This window comes from Lepidochelys olivacea (genome assembly GCF_965140295.1).
Source record: "Lepidochelys olivacea isolate rLepOli2 genome assembly, chromosome: 19".
Lineage (NCBI taxonomy): Eukaryota > Metazoa > Chordata > Testudines > Cheloniidae > Lepidochelys > Lepidochelys olivacea.
In genome coordinates this window covers 2,727,020-2,745,809 of record NC_140429.1, presented here as the reverse complement: position 1 = coordinate 2,745,809, position 18,790 = coordinate 2,727,020, and the positions used below count along the sequence as shown (strand labels likewise).

The following is an 18,790-nucleotide window of genomic DNA, read 5'->3' as shown; positions in this document are numbered from 1 at the left end:
GGGGTCTGACTAGACCAGGATAAGAGGGTTTGGAACCACTTCGCCCTAGTGCAGACAGCCATCTGCATTGTCCTGGTCAGCTGGCCCTGTGGAGTGGGCTCCCAGCTAACATGTTGCATCCTGCCCTGTCCACACTAGGGCGCTCAGATGTGTTGGCTAAGCCGTCCCTGGGCCAGATGTGGGGGCGGGAATCCTCATCCTGGTTAACCTGTGATAACTCATGCAGGCTGGACCCCTACGGTTACCCAATGCTTGTGTCCTGTCTGCACTAGAATCTAGTCATGTTAGTGAGCACATGTTCAAATGTGACCGAGCATAGGTGTCTGTGGAGTGGCCCTTGATATATGCCAGCCTCCTTCCCATCAGCAGCCCTGTCTGATGCCTCTGGCTCTTCCCAGGCCCCCTTAATCCTGAGAACTGGGAGTTTCTCCCTCGCTCTGGGAGCTGCTCTCTGCAGTGGTTTCGTTCCCGCTATGCTTGTCTGACATGGGGGTGGGTCTGGAACAACTGTGAATGTCCCTTGCCCCCAGGAGCTGCTGGCCGACAGCCTGAAGTTTTAAAAACTATTTTATAAATACATGTAAAATTTTAATAAACTATTTTTATACAAATCTTAGCCGCTGCCTGGCTGCTGTAGTGTTGACAGCATCTGTGATGTGCAAGGCGCTGTACAAACTTGAGGGGAGAGCCGGTCCCTGACCTGCTGAGTTGGAACAGTCCAGCCACAGGCAAAGTGCTGGGGAAAGGTCAGCCTGAAAGCCAGGAGCTCGCTGCTGGCCAGCTCATCAGGTTAGCTCCAGGCCATGTATTTCTCAGTCTGGGCGGGGTGGTGAGAAATACCCAGGCGAGGCCAGTTTGGGTTTTCTTTGCCTGGTTAAAGAGCAGTCTGTGTCCTAGTGCTTTCCCGGCTCCTGCCAGCCCCTCCTGGCTGGGCAGTCACATCTGCTCCTCTGGATCTGCCACAAAGGCTCCAGGCATCCCTTCCACCCCCCTCCTTTCCAGGGCAGCCTCCCCAGGAAGCTGCTTCCTGGGTCCTGGCTTGGCAGAGCCCATCTCCTCCTTGCTGTCAGCCTGGTACCCCTGCCCCCCTGAGGCCTCACCCCTGGGGGGGGCCCACCTGGCACCCAGCCCCCTGCCCTTGTTTATCAGCTCGGTGCAGGTCGACACAAGCTTCTCTGCATTCTTGGCAGCTTGCTCGCCCTGGGGCCAGCAGGGCACATCTGGAAAACATCTGGGTCCTGTTACAGCTGGCGGCGGGGGGGCCCTGGTGGGAATGAGCTATTTTTGTACATTGGGCTGGTGCGGAGCGGGGGCTGTGTCCTCAGGCAGGGGAAGGTTTCACTCTTCTCCCACGCACACAAAGGCGGGGGGGCTGCTGCCGAAATGTTGCTTGAGGGCTGCCCCAGGAGCGTGCAGCGAGGCTGTGGCCTGGTAGGGGCAGCTCTGGGCTTGTCCGGGCTCAGCACAGCTCCTGCTGTTCGGCCCGCCTAGGGCTGGGCTGGGACCTAGCCCTTCACTGCCCGGCAGCCAGCTGTTCCCATGCAGCAGGCTGAGTGGTCGGCCCCTTGGTGCCATGTGGCACTGCACCATTGTAGGCAGGTGGCTCTAGGCTGCCGCAGGATCAGTGCCAGCTGCTGGAAGTGAGAGCCATGGGGGGGGGGCTCCTTCGTACTGGCTAAGGGGGGGGCGGCAGCCCAGGGGGGCACCTTGCCAGCTCCAGCGAGCACATGCCCTGGGGTCTTTACCCAAGGCACTGAACGAACAGCAGAGCTGGCTGGGGTGCAGAGCGAAGGGCAGCCCCTGGGTCACGAGGCTGGGGAGGGGGGTGTAACTTGCCATGGACTTTGAAAGCAGCCCAAACCCCAGCGGGCTGGGAGCCACCCCATGGCCCTGGCTTGTGGCTGGCTGGACTAACCACAGCAGGCTGGCCTACCCGGCTGGCAGCCAGCCCAGAACCGCCGGTAGCGTGCGCGCACCGCCCCTATGCAGGAAGCAGCGAGTGACTGATGGGGCAGGTCAGATGTTGCCGGAAAGGGACAGCAGCTAATTTTAGCAGGAATGCTGGGGCCAGGGGAGGGGAAGGAGCCTGGGAAGGTTTCTCCAGACAGCCGTTCCCCCACGGGTGGGGGAGGTTCGGGCTCAGGAGCAAGGTGATGGGGGCAGGAGCAGCTCCATAGCCCAGTTCTGCTGGGCTGGGGCTCCCAGGTGCCCTGGGGCATCTCCCCCCCCCAAGGGCACAGGCTCTAATGCCTGGACCATCACCACTCCTTGCACCTACTGCCTGGTGGCCGCTGAAAGGGATTCTTACCCCCAGGCTGCAGCCAGGGAAACTGAGGTGCAGAGAGGGGGGATGTGGACCCAAGCTGCACAGCAGGGACGGGGCTGGAGGCCCTGCTGCTGTTGCAGGCAGGGCCATGCTGGGGTCCACCTCACCGTCACCCAGGTCTCCAGCGTGCTGCATGCCCTCCACCAGGCCTCTCTCTGCCAGCCCCTGGGGGCTGCCCTGCAGTGATTCGGCGCTGGGTGAAGCCTGGGTGGGGGCAGCAGAGCTGTGGGGAGGCCGCAGGGGCTGGAACCTGTCTCTGGAGCGCAGGGCTCCCTGCACTCTCCTGGCCTGCTCACAGGAACAGGCTGCTCCCAGCAGGCAGAGCTGAGCTCCAGCCTGGGCTGCTGCCCCGGGGAGAGCAGCCGGGGGGGTGAGCCCTTGAGGGGCTGCGAGAGACCATGCTGCTGCCTCGGGAGTGGTTCCATGCTGTTTATAAAAGCACGTTCCAGGGCCAGAGGGCTCTGACCTGGTAACAGCAAGCTCTGCCTACGTTGCACTGCCCCAGGGGCACTCTAGAGACGGGCCCCATGCCGGCAAGACCCTCATTTGGCCAGAGCCAGGCACTGCATGCAGAAAATCCTGCTTTGGGGCTGCCCCTTGCTCCTGGGCACACACCCCAGTGCCCCTGGCCCGGGCAGAGATGGCCAAACGCCCTCACCATGTTGCCGCAATTAACGTTCTTTGCAAACCCCCAAGGGACAGGGCCGGCTTGCTCTAACCCCCCATGTGCCCCATGCTCTGGGGACAGGGGGCAGGCTGGCCAGGCACCCACCAAGCTGGCTGGAATGGCAGCGTGGGCCTCACAGTCCCACCAGGGAGCTGTGCCCCTGCTGCCCAGGGAAGCACCGGTGACTGACCTCACCCACCCTAGTGAGCTCCCACGGGGCTGATTGGGTGCCAGGCTGCAAGCTGGAGTGGGTGGGGGGGCAGCACGAGTATGACTTCCCTTCCAGGAGCTCCCCAGGGAGTGGCTACGGGGTGGGCGGAAGGAATCGTACCAACTGCTCAAGGTGCAGCAATGTCCCTACGCCGCATGGTGCCACCCTAGTGTCCAAGAGAAACAACGTGCCCTGGCCCTTGCCCCTCCCAGCCACTGCTGGCTGGGGGTGCGGGGGAAGGCACAGCCCATGGCGAGGCTCCCTGCTGCCCTGGGGGTGAAGCTGGGAGTGGGAGGAGGGCTGCGTGTCTCTCTGCAGGCAGATGTGGGGAGGCGGGGGCTTGGCGGGGCTGCGATGGCCCAGCTGGAGTTGGTCTAAGAGCCGCTGGGGCATGGGAAACTCGTCCTGTGACAGAGACACACGGCAGCTTCCTCTGCCTCCAGCAGCCCCCAGGAAAGCCCAGCCGTCAGCTGCATCCCCAGGGCCTGGCACCGACAGGGTACCCAGAGTGTAAGAGTCACGGCCCCAAGCCCCTGCCCCTGTCTCTCCCTTCCTATGCACCAGAGCTAGACACAGTCACCGGCACCAGCTCGTCACCCCCCTCCCTGCAGCTGCTGGGCCCCTGGCTCCTTTCACATCCCCAGCCACCGTCAGGAGGCCGTGCTGAGCCAGTGGCCAAGAGGAGCTGCTCGGGCCCTGGGCGGCTCAGCACCATGAGCTCTGGGGCTTGTCTGCCTGAGGGGCTGGCGAGGGGCTAGACTGCTGGGCCAGGCACTGTCAGGAAAGTGCCAGGAAAGGGGTCCAGTCACATCACAGCCGCATGCCCCTGGGGTCAGCAGGGTTCCCTTCTCCTGCAAGGGCTGGGAGCGCCCCATGGGCACAGACCCCATCGTGCGTGGCGATGCAGGACCATGCTGCCCTGGGCCCCCTGCAGCGCCACCCTGTGGCACAGGAAGGCAGACCTGGTCACGGCACAGCAAATGGGCAGCCCGTCCCCATGCCTGCCTCCTGAGCCATGGGCAGGGCTGGGCAGCTGAACCGAGCTGTGACGGAGCAGGGCGTATTAACCTGGTAATGTTGCATGGGAGTTTTACTAGTTTACTGTCTGCAATGATGCTAGATGGGGATGGGAAATAAGGGTGTGACTTCACTGAGGGATGATACTGGACACTCAGCACATAAAGGATGGCAGCTGCCCCTCATAATCTGAGCCCAGGAGGGGGTCGGGGCCAGGTGACACCTTCTGCCCGGGCAACTGGACAAAGGCTGGCAGAGGAGCCGGGGTGTGTGGCTGGGTGAGACAGCTGGAGGGGGCTTCAGTTTGGAGCTGGCTGGGGGGGGGCAAGGGGGGGTGTTCCTGTTTTCTGTACCTACAAGCTCTGTTTTAGACTGTGTTCCTGTCATCTAATAAACCTTCTGTTTTACTGGCTGGCTGAGAGTCCCAGTGAATTGCAGGAAGTTGGGGGTGCAGGGCCCTGACTCCCCACACTCAGTGACATGTGCACCCCAGGAACTACTGCTAACAGACCAATAACGATCGCGCTGCCCCTCGCCTTTGAGCTCTCCCTTACCTAGCACTCTGCACTACATGGGGGGGCTGGACTGGGGAGGGGGGGGGGCCCTAGCCTGGCATTGTCCCTCCAACACCAGCCAGTACCAGGTGTTTCAGAGGAAGGGGCAAAGCCTCCACCCACGGTGGCCAGTTCTGGGAGTGTCCATCCACGGGGGTGGCCAGGTTTGGCTAAGCCCCAGTCCATCCATGCCCTGGCAGGAGGAGCCTTTCCAGGGCCTGGACTTGCCGGGCAGTCAGCGCTCGCCTTGCTGCCGTCCCATGCACGCAGTTCGCTGAGGGTGGGAAGCCAGTCTGGCAGGGCATGCGCGGTCTGTCCCTGATCAGGTGGGGGCAGGGCGCTCCTGCAGGAAGCGGGGGGATCCCCGTCGCCAGCGATGAGGGCGACCCTTCCTGCGCCGTTCGCGGGGCCCTGAGCAGCCAGTTAACGGGAGCAGCTCCTCAAGGAGCTTGTTGCTCAGCAGAGCTTGGCGCCCCTCACTCAGCCAGTAAGAAATGCCATGCATGGCTGGCACCAGCTAACGGGGCGTTTCAGGGGGGGCCGAGCCCCGCCCAGCTCGCACACAGACCAGTGCCCAGGGGCTATGCCAAGGGCTGTGGAACATCTCCAGACTCTCAGGCACTCCCGGAAAGGGTGCCCAAGAGCAGCACGTGCACGGGGGGGGCCCTCGGGGCTGGGGGGGGAGGCTGCCCTCACAGGCTCGCTCCGGGAGCTGGGCAGCCTGGCCCCGTGCCCGCAGTCAGTAGTAGTGGACGCGGCCCGCGGTGCCCGTGCCCAGGATGTCGGGCTGGCCGTTGCGCCAGATCTCCCGGATGATGCGCTCCCGCTCCTCCAGCCGTTGTGCCCGCTCGAGCTCCTCCGCCGAGGCAAAGACGTTGGCAGGCAAGGTGCCATCTGCCGGGCTGTGGTCCTCTAGGGGGATCTCGGTGACGGGCAGCGGGGACTCCGCCGCCACGTGGTCAACCGTCTCCTCCTCCTCCTCCTCCTCCTCGTCTTCCTCGCTGATGTCCCGGAGGCGCCGCCGGGGCTTGGCAGGGAGGCGGTGGGCGTGCGGCTGGCAGGAGATGCGGATCACCAGCAAGCAGAGGGTTAACACCAGGCCGAAGCAGACGCCCAGGACAAAATAGAGGCCAAAACTCTCAGGATTGTCTGGCACGGAAACAAAGGGGAGGGGCTTGAGCGCAGGGACCTGTCATGCTGGGTACGACACGCCTGGCACCCATGCCCAGCCCGGGGGCAGCCAGCCAGTGGGCTCTCCCTGGGAGGTTGGTGCCTGCCAAGCCCTGAGTCCCCATGGCCCTGTGCAGCTGCCCAAATGGGGGGGGGGGCGCTAAACACCTGCCCTGCTCCCCCTCCCATCTGCCCCAGGAGCATCCAGTGCCCGAGTGGGCAGCACAGCCCCCCCCTCGGTCACCCCCCCCCCCCAGACACCCACCTCGGATGTGGGCGTAGGCGGCCATGCTGTTGCTCAGCAGCTCCATCTCCCGCTTGCGTGTCTCCATCGTGGCACACGGGGGCTCTCGCCAGGCCGAAGGGCAACGAGCTCGCTGCACCTAGGAGACGGGGGGGGGGGGGGGGGGGGCTTGAAATGGGGCTGCCCAGGCACCCCCACCCCGCTGTCCCTGCTCCAGCCCCCCTCAGCTGCTGGCTGGGAAGGGCCATGGCTGGCTCGGAGGCGCAGATCCGCCCAAGGTCGGGGCCTGGTGGGGGCTGCCTGATGGCAGTGATTTAATCGCCCTCCCCCCCCTCCCCCCCCCGCGGGGGCCAGGCACCGTGATTTTCGTTGTAGGACGAAATCAGGCCGCTGCCCTCCGGGTTCCTGTGATTGCGCCTCACGGGAGGCAGGTGGCCGGCCCGGCTCAGCGGAGCCTCGCTACAGCCGTGCCCCTGCCAAGCCAGAGCGATTCGCGGGTACGCGCCAGGCCACTCCGGGCACCAGCTCATGGGCAGCCGCCCGCCCCCGGAGGGTCGGGAGGGGAGGGCGGTGGGTGTGGGAAATCTCTGGGGTTTTCACATGAGTCCACACACCCCACCGCCACCGCAGGTCATGGCCCAGCCTGGGGCTGAGAGCTGCCACGCAGGGCTGTAGTTGGCACGGCTGCTGCCCACCCCTCTCAGCTGGGATGCTGGCTCCCCGAACCCAGCCCACGGCCCTCTGTAGTGGGGTGCTCCGGGAGAGGGCAGCGCTTGCCTGCAGCCCCACAACCCCCCCAGCCCCAGGGAACAAACTAAGGCAGCGCACAGACCCTGGGACTAATCTCCACCAGCCCCATCCCGTGACTGTCAGCCCAGCTCTTCCTGCCAGGCGCGAGCCCCGCCCCGCCCGTTCCCAGACACCCACAGGGAATCCTTTCCCCACTACACTGCCCAGGGCTCTGGGGCCAGGCCCCTCCCTATAGGTCGTGCCAGGGAAACACTGCCCCAGAGACGCGTGTAACCTGCACTATCCCGGGACACACTCCAAGAGGGCCATTAACTAACCCTCACACAGCGCTTTACAACTACCCAGGGCCTGCCCCAAGCCCTGGGCCAACGATGGGGGAACAGAGGCACAGAAGGGGGAAGTGCCTAGCCCTCGATCGTAGAGCCAGGACTGGAACCCAGCAGCTCCCTGCTTTGTGCTCAGACCACCGCCTGGGCTAGTCTCCTGGGGCGGGCAGGAGCAGAGCCGGTGTCCTTTGCGCAGCGGCAGCTGGGGAGCGGGAGGGATTCTGCACAGCGTGGGGGCTCGAGCAGCACCCCAAAGGTGACCTGGGCGCCTAAGCCAGCCCAACGCTGCAGGCACCCAAAGGCCCCATTAGCTGGAGGCATTGGGCGCCCACGTGGCTCCTCGGCGCACACAGACACGGGGGGAGGCAGTGAGGCGCGGGCACGGGGGAGGGAGGGGGAGTCCTTACCGGCTCGGGGCGCCAGGCCCTGCTGGGGGAGCTGCAGCCGATTTCGGAGCCGTCCCACGTTTTATTGCCTGCGGGGAGGGGCTGAGCTGCCCATTATGTCCATGCAGCTGCACACCAGGCATCTGGAGCAGCGCGCTGGGCTGGGGGATTAGCCAGGACGCTGCGCCGCGAACGGGGGCCCCCGCGACCAGGCAAGGGCCAGGGTGCTCAGGGCAGCACTTCCCCTCCCCCCGGGATCCTGGGCCCAGGGAGCAGGCCCCCTGCAGATGGTGCCAAGCCACCATCTTGCCCCAGCCTTCCCCGCAGTCCAGCGCAGCAGGGCCAGCTGGGCGCTGAGCAGGGGATCCCTCGCTGGGAGGCAGCAGGAAACACCACCAAGCTGGGAGCATATGGGGGCTGTGGGAAGCCAGCGCCCCAGTAAGTGCAGGAGCGCCCCGGCTCACCCAGGGCCCTGCCCATCTGTTCTGAGCCGCTGGGCTCGGCTGTGAGCAGCAGACCCACCCCCCCGGGGGCAGGTTTGGAGAGGAAGCACCTGGCTCCCTGTGTGACCCTGACAGCCCCCTCGCACCACTCCCGCCCCTGCCCCTTGGCTCCCGGAACACAGGCCCCAACGGGTGCTGGTGCCAAGGAAGAGGCAGGAGCCAAAGCCAAACCCATTGCAGCTGGAGGGGAGGGCAAGCGGGGTGGGTGGAGGGAGGCTGGAAATCCAGAGCAGACACAGCCCGAGGCTGCAGGGCCTCTGACTCCAGAGGGAGGGGAAAGCCCAGCGGGGGCCCTAGCAGCTGCCCTTGCCAGCCAGCCAAGGCTTCCCCGTGCCGCCCATCACCCTGGAGTGCTGCAGCCCAGAGGCCAGAGACAACTACTGCCTAGGGCCCAGTTTTCCATTCAAGGAACCTCTCGGTGCACCCCTTCCCCAGGGGAAACACTCCAGCCCTCCCCCCGACCCCCAGCACAGTGAGACCATATTCCAGGCCCCCCCAGGGCCCATCGTCTCCAGGAATGCAGCCCTGATGGAGGAGGTGGCTAACGGGCACACACCCAGTTCGGGAAACGGGCTGGTGAAAGGAATGTCCCTCCGGGCGTGTGCCCCACGCAGCCATGGCTCCAGCCCAGCGCCCCCAGACCTGAGTGCTGGAGTGCTCCAGGCAGGATCTGAGCTCAGCAGAGACGCCCAGGCCGCAGGATGTGACAGGACAGCACCCAGCCTGGGATGCCCCTCTGGGGGATGGCAATGCGAGGAAAACACTCCGTTACAGGCTCACCTAAGAAGGGCTTCGAAACTACAGCGATTGGCTCCATGCCAGCGTAAGGAGCCTGCAAACCTCCGCATCGCCCTAGTCTAGCCCCAGGGACAGGGGAGTGCACGCTCCCAGGTCACACAGGGGACAATGAGGCACAGAGCTCAGAGGTGATAAGACCAAAGTCAATGGCAGAAACGGAACCCAGGCATCCTAGCTCCCAGCCGCGCCCCCCCCCCACTCTAACCACTAGACCCCACTCCCCTCCCAGAGCTGGGGGGTAGGATGCAGGAGTTCCTCCCACCCCCCATGCTAGACCATCCAGTTCCACTCCTCTTTCCCAGACTTCTGTTCAGGGAGCTGTGCTGAACCCCACCCCGCCCCCCCACCCTCCGCCCTACAACCCCAGCTGGGGCCCAGCCCATCATGGCCTGTCTGGTGCATGACCCGGCGCGGCTGTGCCAAACCCCTCCCCGGCCCACTGCACCCGGCTCGTGACTGTGCAGCAGGGAGCGAGCGCTCGCCCCACTCAGCCGGGCCAGTGTCTGGGGACGATCCCCCCACCGGAACGGCGAGGACATGCTGTCGTCATGACAACCCAGGGCCCGCTCATGGCGTGAATTGTTTGCACATGGAGCGCCGAGCCTGCTACCAGGAGACGGAGCTGCGCATGGAGGAGCCGGGGGGCGTCTCTGGCCGAAAGCAGGGGGGGCCTAGCCCAGGGCAGCCTCGGCTCCTCCACAGGGAGCATCGTAGACCACGCCAGACATAGCCCACTCAGTGCCAGGGCCGTGTGCCAGGCAGAGCTGCTCCGGGGGCAGGAGTGACCCATCGCTCCCCAGCTGCACCCAGATAACCCTCGACTAGGCCCGAGGTCCTAGGCAGCCCTGGCCCCGGCTCTCCCTGGGTGAGCCAGGTCCTCCTGCAGGCTACGGCTGGAGACAGCCAGCGGGGACCTTGCACTGTAGGGCAGGGACTCTGTAAAGATGGAACCACAGATCCCACTGCCCCCATCAGCCCCGGAGGGGCACAGTGGAGCCAAGCTCTGCTACTCCCCAGCCTGGAGTGGTGCAAGGTCACCCTAACTTGCTCCCAGCTGCCCCTGTGTGGACATGGTGGAGAATCCAGGCCCTTGGGTGCCTTAGGGCACTGACGTTCTCCATGGGCTCCAGCTCAGCAAGGACTTCTCACCTTTCCCCATTGGCCCAGGTCCTGCCGTCGGCTCTCTGGGGCAGGGGCCTGGTCATGCTTTGCAGAGTCCGGTGCAGCCACCACTCTGCTGACAGGGCTGGATTTTCAGGCTTTCAGCAGAGCATGGCGAACTGGGTGCATGGTGTGTGCTGGGCTCCTAGGAGAACCTCTCCAAAAGCAGCTGGGCGAGAAGCCTACAGGAACTGGGGATTTCGCTTTCTGTGAGCAGGCAGCAGGTGCGTTCCCTGAGGCTGGCGCCCAGGGACCCCTCTCATGCTGAGCCATGGCCTCTCTCAGTCCAAAGCCCAGAGCCCTGCCAACATCCCTTCCTGCAGCTCAGGGTGCCATTAATGCCCAGGGCAGAAGTGGGCTGAGAGCAATGGGTCCCACGCCCCTGTGGGATCCCACCCTGCTGCTGCTATCAGGTATGGGAGCAAACCCAGGCTCCTCCCTTGTTCGCCTCCCGGCCCTCGACACCAAGTGCTGGCCAGGGCACTGGCTGGGGGCACAGGGCTGGGCCGGCTGCCCGCTATGGGGGAGCACTGCTGTCCTCCCTTGATGATGCGTCACAGTTCAGAGGAGTCTGGCTCAGGAGGTCCTGCTCTGGCTGGAGCCTTCGTTCCTCTGCCCTCCTCATCTGATGGGCGATCCCACCGCACCCACCAGCCCTCAGCCTGGCAAGGCTGGGCACTAGCAAACCGGGGGAGAACAGCCATGGAAATCAGGCAACTCCCCGCCCCCCACAGCTGGCCCTGACTGCAGCCCTTGCTGGCCTCTCAGCGGAGATGCCGGGGAGCGATGGGCGGTCCGTAGGGGGACGCTGAGAGCTGAGAAGAGGGGGAAGCTTGCTCAGTTGCTGACTGCGCCATGCATCTACTCGGTGGATATGGAGCAGAGCCAAATAACCCAGTCAATAGCCTTCCCTTCCCAGCATCCTCCAGGACAACGAAGGAGAGGGTCACTCCTGTGGCAGGAAGGCAGGGCTGGCGATGCTCCATGCTGGCACTCCTCCAGCGTCCTGAGGGCTCCCCGAGCACGTTACACAGCTCGGCAGAGACCACCAGCCAAATGCAGCCACCTCGGGGGAGAGAGCACAACTGTCTCCCTGTGCTATGACCGTGTCGCAGGAGGGCGCCCCACTAACTAGTGTTTCCCAATGCACTGAGCTCTGGGTGCCAGCTGCCCATCCCCCAGCCATGAAATAACACCACATGGCCAGCCTGCATCCCTGGGCTGGCTGGCAGCCGGACACAGATGTTAAGAAGCCACTGTCCCAAGTGTGGCTCTGCCAGGCCCCCAGCGGCTCTCCCTGGGATACTCCAGCAGGCTGCAGCTCTCCCAGCTCAGCCCCGCCACCACTGTTCCCCTGCCCAGATCTGCCCCAGACGGTTTCTGGCTTGCGCTGAGTAAATAGGATGATCCCAACAATGCGTGGAATGGCAGTAAATCTGCAGACGCCGGGCTCCTGACCACACGCTCTTGGCTGGGGGCTCTGAAGCTGCAGATGCAGAAACCAGCCGCAGCCGAGCACAGAAACGCCTCTATTCTTTCCCCTGAACGTTTTGGATGAATTCAGCACTTGAGCAATTATAGGGCTAGGAACATGGGCTGGAGCCAGGCACAGAGCCAGCAGGGAGGGAGCCAGCCCATGCCCCTCCGTCAGCGCGACCCCGTTCCGAGGCCCCCCAGCTCTGCGGATGGCCCCTCAGTTCTGATCTCCGGCCCCCCGAGCTGTTGCAGCCCTGGATTCTCCCCCACCATCTGCTCCTACCTCTCAATCTCTACCCACAGCCCCCTGCTGCCCCAGCCCTGGGCGTGAGGGAACCAGGAGCACGGGAGTGGGAGAACCGACTCTTACTCCATGCACTTTGGATGATCCCCCTCTCAGCACCAAGCTGCCATGTACCCACTCTCTCCTCCAGGCCCGCCTTCAGTCTGCATGTCTTCCTTCAAACCCTGATCTTCCCGCCAGTCCTCTGACTTCCCTCCCAACACATACTTCAAACAAATTAGGGAACTAACCAGACACTGCGCCTTACTTTGCTGCTTAGATGTCTGGCTTTCTATTGCCTTCTTTCCATCTGCCCACAATGGTATGGTGCCTACCTACTGTCAATTCTTTGGGGGCAGGGACCGGGTCTTGCTGCCCTTCTAAAGAGCCTGGCACCTCGATGCTGTACTGACAACTTCTCTGGGCCTTAGCAGCTGTGAGGGGCGGGCTCCCCGCAGGGAAGAGGAAGGCTCAGAGTTCCCGTTTGGCTGGACGACGGGGAAGTTTAGTCCTTTAATAACCATTTGTTTCAAAGGAACCTAATCTGTGGGAAACTCTGATGAGTGCCTTTGGCAGGTTTCTAAATACAACTAGAAGGGGCCAGTTTACTTCTCCCTCCCCCTCCTCGCCTTTTAAATTAAAACCATAGCACTTTATCTGCAGGCCATGTGTTTACTTAGCGTAGGGGGTTGGAGGGAGCAGAGAGAGGAGGGAGCCCAGAGTTGGGAACCTGGCGGGGAGGGTGTGTAGGAGAAGAGACAGAGGGAGGGAGGAAGTGGAACCAGGAACCCGGGGGTGGCTGGCCGGCCCGGGGAGGGCGGGGGGACGGACTCAAGTCACCTCTTCCCGAGCTGCTTGTTCTGGGGCGGCCTGGGCTTGTTTTTGAAAGGCCGAGTGGCATATTTATCTTGTGAGACTTGGCAACTTTGGCTTCCTCCCCGGACAGGCCAGCGGTGGCTTTGTGGGGTGGAGTAATGTCACTGGTTTGCATGGGCCCCGCCCCGCCGTACAGCCCCTTCCTGCACCTGGGAGCAGGGAATTACACCCGGGGCTCGGTGCCCCACGCTGGGCAGTGACGCTGCCAGTGCAGGCGGGGACGGGGCTGACGGGCAGCACGGCAGAGCAGGACGGGGTGCATGGACGGTACATGAGGCTGCCAGGGCCACCGCGACTGCTCCACCAGCCGTGTGCCTGCAGAATCGACCCCCTCCCCTGCTTTGAGGCCTTGATAACCAGCTGGTACTGGCGTGGCTTCAGCCCTGTCTGCTCTGCTCCCTGCCCCCTCGCTCCCTTCCCCTCCACTGTGGGGGGAATTCAGACACCTCGGGCTCTCCCTGCTGCTGGGGCAGGTGGGCTGGGGGTGCCTCTTGGCTGCTGTGGGGCTGGATCAGCCGGGACCCCCCTTCCCACCCCAGCCCCTTGCTCCCAGAGCAGGGGAGGCATGACAGCGCGATCCAGCGGGGCCAGCTGTGTGGCGGGAGAGTCCCACTTGCCAGGGGGCTGCAGTGAGGTCCCAACAACGGGGCACGGAGGCAGCTCATGGCAGCACTTGGTGGCTCCTGGCTGGGGGCGCTGGCAGGACCTGGGGGCCAAGCCCCAGGCTGGAATCCACAGAGCCGCCTGCGGGGAGTAGAGCTGGGCCTGGCCCCTGGCTGCACATGGGAACCCCGGGGGGATATGGCCGGCGGATTTGAGGGAGACGCCCGGTTCGTGCAAGGCTCCAGGAACACAGCCCCATGCGCTGCCCAGCTCTGGGGCCCCCGGAGGGGGAAGCGTGGTCCAGGGGCCCACAACAGAGCCCCACATTGTGAGAGACCCCAGCCACGGGAGTCACTCAGCCAGAGGCCAGATCCCTGGGGGGTACGGGGGGGCAGCAAGAGCAGCCCGCGGCCGAGGGGCATCGCACACAATGCCACCCCGCGGCGCGACCCGCCAGCAGCCAGGGAGCCGGGCACAGAGAGCGGCCGAGGGCGCCAGCCTCCTGCTGACAGCCCGGCTGCCCGGGCCTGGCGAAAGCAGACCTGTGTCGCTTCACCCAGGGATCGGGCAAGGGTTAATGCTGAAGTACCTGGGACCGTGACATTAAGGAGCAGGTCTCGCCCCCAACCGCCCCCCACACCGGCCCCACACCCCCCGCTGCGTATGCCAAGGAAAGGAGGGGTGCCCGTCGCAGGCACCAGCTTACCCCGCGTGCTGCCACCCTCACAGCAGGGGCCTTGCGGCTCTGGGGCTGCCGGCTCCCCCCAGGTCCGTCCGCGAGCGCGGGCTCTGGAGCAGCCCCGGTCTGGTGCTCCCCGGGCCCTCTGCAGCTGGGGCGGGACGGGAGCTGGCTGCCAGCCCCCCGCCCCAGTGCCGGCGGCCAGTGGAAAGAGCCGCTCACTTCCTTCCAGATGTGAGAACAGGCAATAAGTGTTCGACTCCGGGGGGAAAAGTCGCTGTCGGAGGGGAGGGGAGGGCAAGCCTGTCCCTCCCCTGGCCAGCCCCTCCCCCCCCCTCAGCAGGAAGCTCAGCAGGGGGGAGATTTAAAGGCAATGGGAAAAGGGGGCGCTGGGCCCTGAGGAACCCTCTGTCCCTCTGCTGCTCAGACTGCCCCGTGGATCCACAGGGCCTTTCGGAGGGCGGGGGGGGGGGTCACAGCAGGGACGAGCTAATCCCCTGGCACTGCGTGGGGAAGCACGGGGGGCCTCTGGGGCCCAGCACCGCCCAATTAATTTCTACTTCGGGGGCCAACGAGCCAAAAACCTCAAAGAAACGCTCACCCCAGGCTGAGATATTTGCTCAATTTCCAGCCTCTGGCTCCCTTGGAATGTGGCTCAGGCACGGCTCTAAGTCTCCCCAACACGGGGCCCCAGACATGGCCCAAATGCACCCAACACGGGGCTCCAGGCACGGCCCAAAGTCCCTCCAACACGGGGCCCAGGCACGGCCCAAACGCACCCAACACGGGGCCCCAGACACGGCTCAAAGTTCCCCCAGCACGGGGCCCCAGGCACGGCCCAAACGCACTCAATACAGGGCCCCAGGCACGGCCCAAAGTCCCCCCAACACGGGGCCCCAGGCATGGCCCAAAAATACATAACATGGGGCCCCAGGCACGTCCCAAACGATCCCAACACGGGGCCCCAGACACAGTCCAAAGGCACCCAACACAGGGCCCCAGGCATGGCCCAAAGTCACCCCACACGGGGCCCCAGGCATGGCCCAAACGCACCCAACATGGGGCCCCAGCCACGGAGCAGAGTCGCCCCAACACGGGGCCCCAGGCATGGCCCAGTCTTCCCAAAATGCCCCCCTCCCCCAGGCATGGCCCAGAGTCGCATGTGACTGGCCTCGGGCCAGTCTGCAGCCAGGATGAGGGTTTTCACCGAGAACTGGTGCAGTCTGACACGTGGGGGAAGGAGTCAAGGGGATGAATTGGAAGGAGCGTGGGTAGAAGACACCCCCAGAGCTCCAGCGACTCTCCCTGCACTCGGGCCCTGGCAGGGGTGAGCTGATTTCCCAGAAATGTCTCTACCCAGGGAGGAATGAGGAAAGAAATGCAGCAAATATGTGACACATCAGCAGAACTGTCCCTGGACAGGCCATTGCTAGCGCTCCCCGCAGGCAGCAGGGCCCCTCCCAATGCACAACAGCCCTGGCACAGGGCTCTGAGAGCCCCCAGGGAACCCCACCCTGCAATGGGGAACCTGCCTCTGGCCCCCCAGGAGCTCAGTGGGGTAGGGAGCCCCTTGGAGTCTCTGGAGGGGTTCCAGCAGCCGAGGTGATTGTGGCGTGCACATTGCATGCCCTTGCAAAGGGCGCTCCAAGATGACTGAGGTGCTTTTGGAAACCCCAGCCTGGGTCCCTGATGCATTCGATGCCCCTAGGGTGGGACATGAAGTCTAGCTCCATACCAGCAGCAGCGAGGGGTTCCCTAGATTGGGAGCCAGTCCTGCTGCAGGACTCTCCAAAGCCCACATGCCCTGCCTGCTCTAGCCCAGCCGGTAGCTGGTCCAGCATGGACCTGCCAGGGCCCCCACTGGGGAGGAGGGGCCGTGGCACTCACCAGCCTTGGGCAGCACCTGGTTAATGATTGACACTGAGTCAGGGTGTGCAATGCAGGGAGGACAGCAGGTCAGGGGGAGCTGGGCCAGGGCACCTGCTCAGCCAGGCGGATATGGGGCACAGGGGGCTAGACTGTCTGGGGTAAGGGGGGAGCACGCTGGGTGCAGTGCCAGGGCAGAGGCGAGCTGCGCACCAGCCTCCTCCCGTGCCCTTTGATACCAGGTGGCAAAAAGCGAAGCAGACAGCATTCGGGGGCACCCAGGCTGCCCGGGCACCATCGTCTTCAGGGAATTCTGGTTCCTGGCTCTTCTCCTTGGCATGTCCCAAGGAGGAGCCTGTTTCTTGCACCCCCTTGCGCTGGGGGCTGGGGGCGATAGGAGGGAGTGCCAGGCTGGGGAATCCAGCCAGCCAGCCAGGGTGTGGGCAGTGCATGGGAGTACCCCCAAATGTGACACGTTCACATAGTGGAAAGGGCCCCGTATCATGGCCCAGAGCATGAAGCATGGGATGGGGGCATGCTCAGGCTTTCCCGCTGTCCTGCCTCTGTCCAGGACGCAGACAGAAGATGGGGGCCTGTGGTACGGAGGATGAGAGGCTGGGGGCATCTGCTCCCATCCTGTCGGCGGTGGCTAGGATAGAAGGGGCCGTGACCTGGCCCCAGCTCTGACCCATTGGGGGCCATGCTGCCCCCCCCCCCCGCACTGGGACAGGAAGGCTCCCTCCCAAATGCCTTTTCTAGTCCCTGCAGCTTCCTTTGCAAAGGACCGTCCGAGGCCAGAATAGGAGCGACCAAAAGGGAGACCGCGCAGGCGGCTGCTGGTGGGGCTGGTACTCACCGGGCCGAGGGGTGCTGGGGGCCACGGGGCCGCCTGGCTGATGCAGGATCTGGGGCTGCGCGGTGGCGGCAGGAGCCGGCTGCACTTTGGCTGGGACGTGGGAGAGAAAGTTCTGTTTAGCATTAATGCTGCAGCAACAGGAAATAGTTTGGAGGAGCCTGGCGGTCAGCGCTCCCCAGAGCAGCTCATGGCAGCCCCCCTCCCGCAAGCCGGGGGGGGCAGCGGGTTAAACCTGGCTCCCTGGAGACAGCGGGAGCTGGGGGCAGGGCCCAGAGGAAAACACTTTGCAAAGGCAGCGCTTTGTGCATCATCCTGTACAGGAGACGGGCCTGCCCCAACCCCCAGCTCCAAAGCCCTGCCATCCCCACCAGCTCTGATACTCCCCCACATCTGAACCCCTCAGCCCTCCACCTCCCCTACCTTTCCTGCTGGCTGCTCCAGGGGACGCCCCAGGTTCTCTGCAGCCCAGGCTGGATGCCCCAGGGCCCAGCGCCTCGGGGCCGTGCTGGGAGCTGGGACCCCTGGCCATACGCAACTGGGTCTGAGTCACACGGGCTGCTGAGACTCAAACCCAGATCCCTGTTCCAGCCCCCCAGGCCCTTTAACAGGCCCCAGCCTGAGGGGAGCAGCCCTGCCGGCCCCCTCTCCCCTAGCGAATGGCTGCTTGTGGCCCCATCCTCCCCCGCTCAGGAGCTCGCAGCCCCCAGGCCCCTCTAGGGTCTAGTACTGCCCCGGGAGGTGAGAGCAGAGCCGGCTGCTCCACAGCTCGGCCCACCTGCCCTGGCTTCCTTCAGCAACAGTGTCAGGGCCAGCAGCCGCAGCCTGGCGGAGGGAGCACTAGCCTGGTACCACTCCTGCGGGGGAGAGCAGCCAGCACCCCACCTCTCCCCAGGAGCCCAGCTGGGCGACTCCCTCGGGGCTGGGAGAGGGCGAGCAAGGCAGGAGCTGGCCTGGCTCTGCTCGCTGGGACAGTGGCTACACTAGTCCACCGTCACTGGGCCTGAGCCAAGGTGCTGCGGGCACCGGCCTTCGCCCTTCTCCGCAGACTGGCCGCGGTGCCCAGGGAAGGGGTCTTGGCTCAGCTCCAGCTTCTAAAACTGGACAAGGAAGGAGGCTGCGTCCGGCGCCTTCCGGGATGTGCATGAGGAACGTGGGAAGTCTGTCCGTCCGGACCCTGGAGCCAGGGTCCCAGTCACTTTGACACGTGTCGTCCCCCCCCCCCTCCTCCGAGGCCACCTGCCTGGGGTCGCACGGTGTGTTCGATTAACTCTTTCAGGGCTGTCGTGGCAGGGGAGCAAGGAACGCGGGTGCAGCAAAGGGATTTCCTAGCCAGGCACTTTACTCTTCCATGGCACAGCGAGGCGCAGAGCTTGGGCAAATGAGGGCTGAACGCCCCCCCCCTCCCCCTCCCCCGAAGCCGAGCTCACCCCTCCTGCGAGTCCCAGGGCTGGTCAGCGTCCATACACAAGGCAGCCCTTCCTGCTGCTCCCTCCTCCAGCCCGCTCTCCTGCCATGTGGCCACCAGCTGGCCCCTTGCTCAGAGAAGCAGTGACCTTTTAAAACAGTCTCTGTCCCTCCTGCTGCCCACATGGATCCACTGGGGAACCTCTGGGCTCCAGCCCCACTTGGTTCCGTGCAGAGAGTCGGCCCTAGTCACGGGAACCCCTCGTGTTCGGGGGGAGTCACTCAGCACTGGTGGCTCTGCCAGCGTCTCAGAGGCACCAGCCCCCACACTCGCTAACATGCACAGGAGCCCGGCAAGGAACAGCAGGGCCAGAGCTGGGGGGAGCAGGGCACCAATCCAGCCAGCCTGCACCTGGCCACCCAGGGAGTCCAGCATATGGCCGCAGCCCTCAGAGAGGGGATTGGCGTCAGAGCAGTGGGGGGCAGGGGTCTGGCACAGCACCCCCACCCCATCTCCCTGCTGGAGCCAAGGCCTTGGCAGGGTGAGGCTGGTTCTGCCCCCATCCCCCAGTCTGTACAGATGAAGGGCAGGGCCTGGCCTGGCTTTCACTGGGGCTTTGTGCAGCGCCCAGCA

General features: G+C 64.6%; 1 protein-coding gene across 3 annotated transcripts; it reads right to left on the bottom strand.

Annotated features, from left to right (window-relative positions):
• Nucleotides 1–549: 549 nt before the first annotated feature.
• Nucleotides 550–17,254, bottom strand: EVA1B (eva-1 homolog B). 3 transcript variants are annotated; one of them, XM_084652524.1, is made up of 4 exons: nucleotides 17,173–17,254; nucleotides 16,753–16,842; nucleotides 6,211–6,328; nucleotides 550–5,924 (listed from the first exon to the last, which is right to left on the bottom strand). In XM_084652524.1, exons 3-4 carry the CDS (start codon nucleotides 6,275–6,277, stop codon nucleotides 5,515–5,517), a joined length of 477 nt encoding a protein of 158 aa, XP_084508650.1. In that variant the 5' UTR covers nucleotides 6,278–6,328; nucleotides 16,753–16,842; nucleotides 17,173–17,254; the 3' UTR covers nucleotides 550–5,514. The 3 variants fall into 3 exon arrangements, with proteins under 3 accessions (XP_084508650.1, XP_084508651.1, XP_084508652.1); XM_084652525.1 differs by lacking the exons at nucleotides 16,753–16,842; nucleotides 17,173–17,254 and adding an exon at nucleotides 14,058–14,290; XM_084652526.1 differs by lacking the exons at nucleotides 16,753–16,842; nucleotides 17,173–17,254 and adding an exon at nucleotides 7,673–8,166.
• Nucleotides 17,255–18,790: the final 1,536 nt, after the last annotated feature.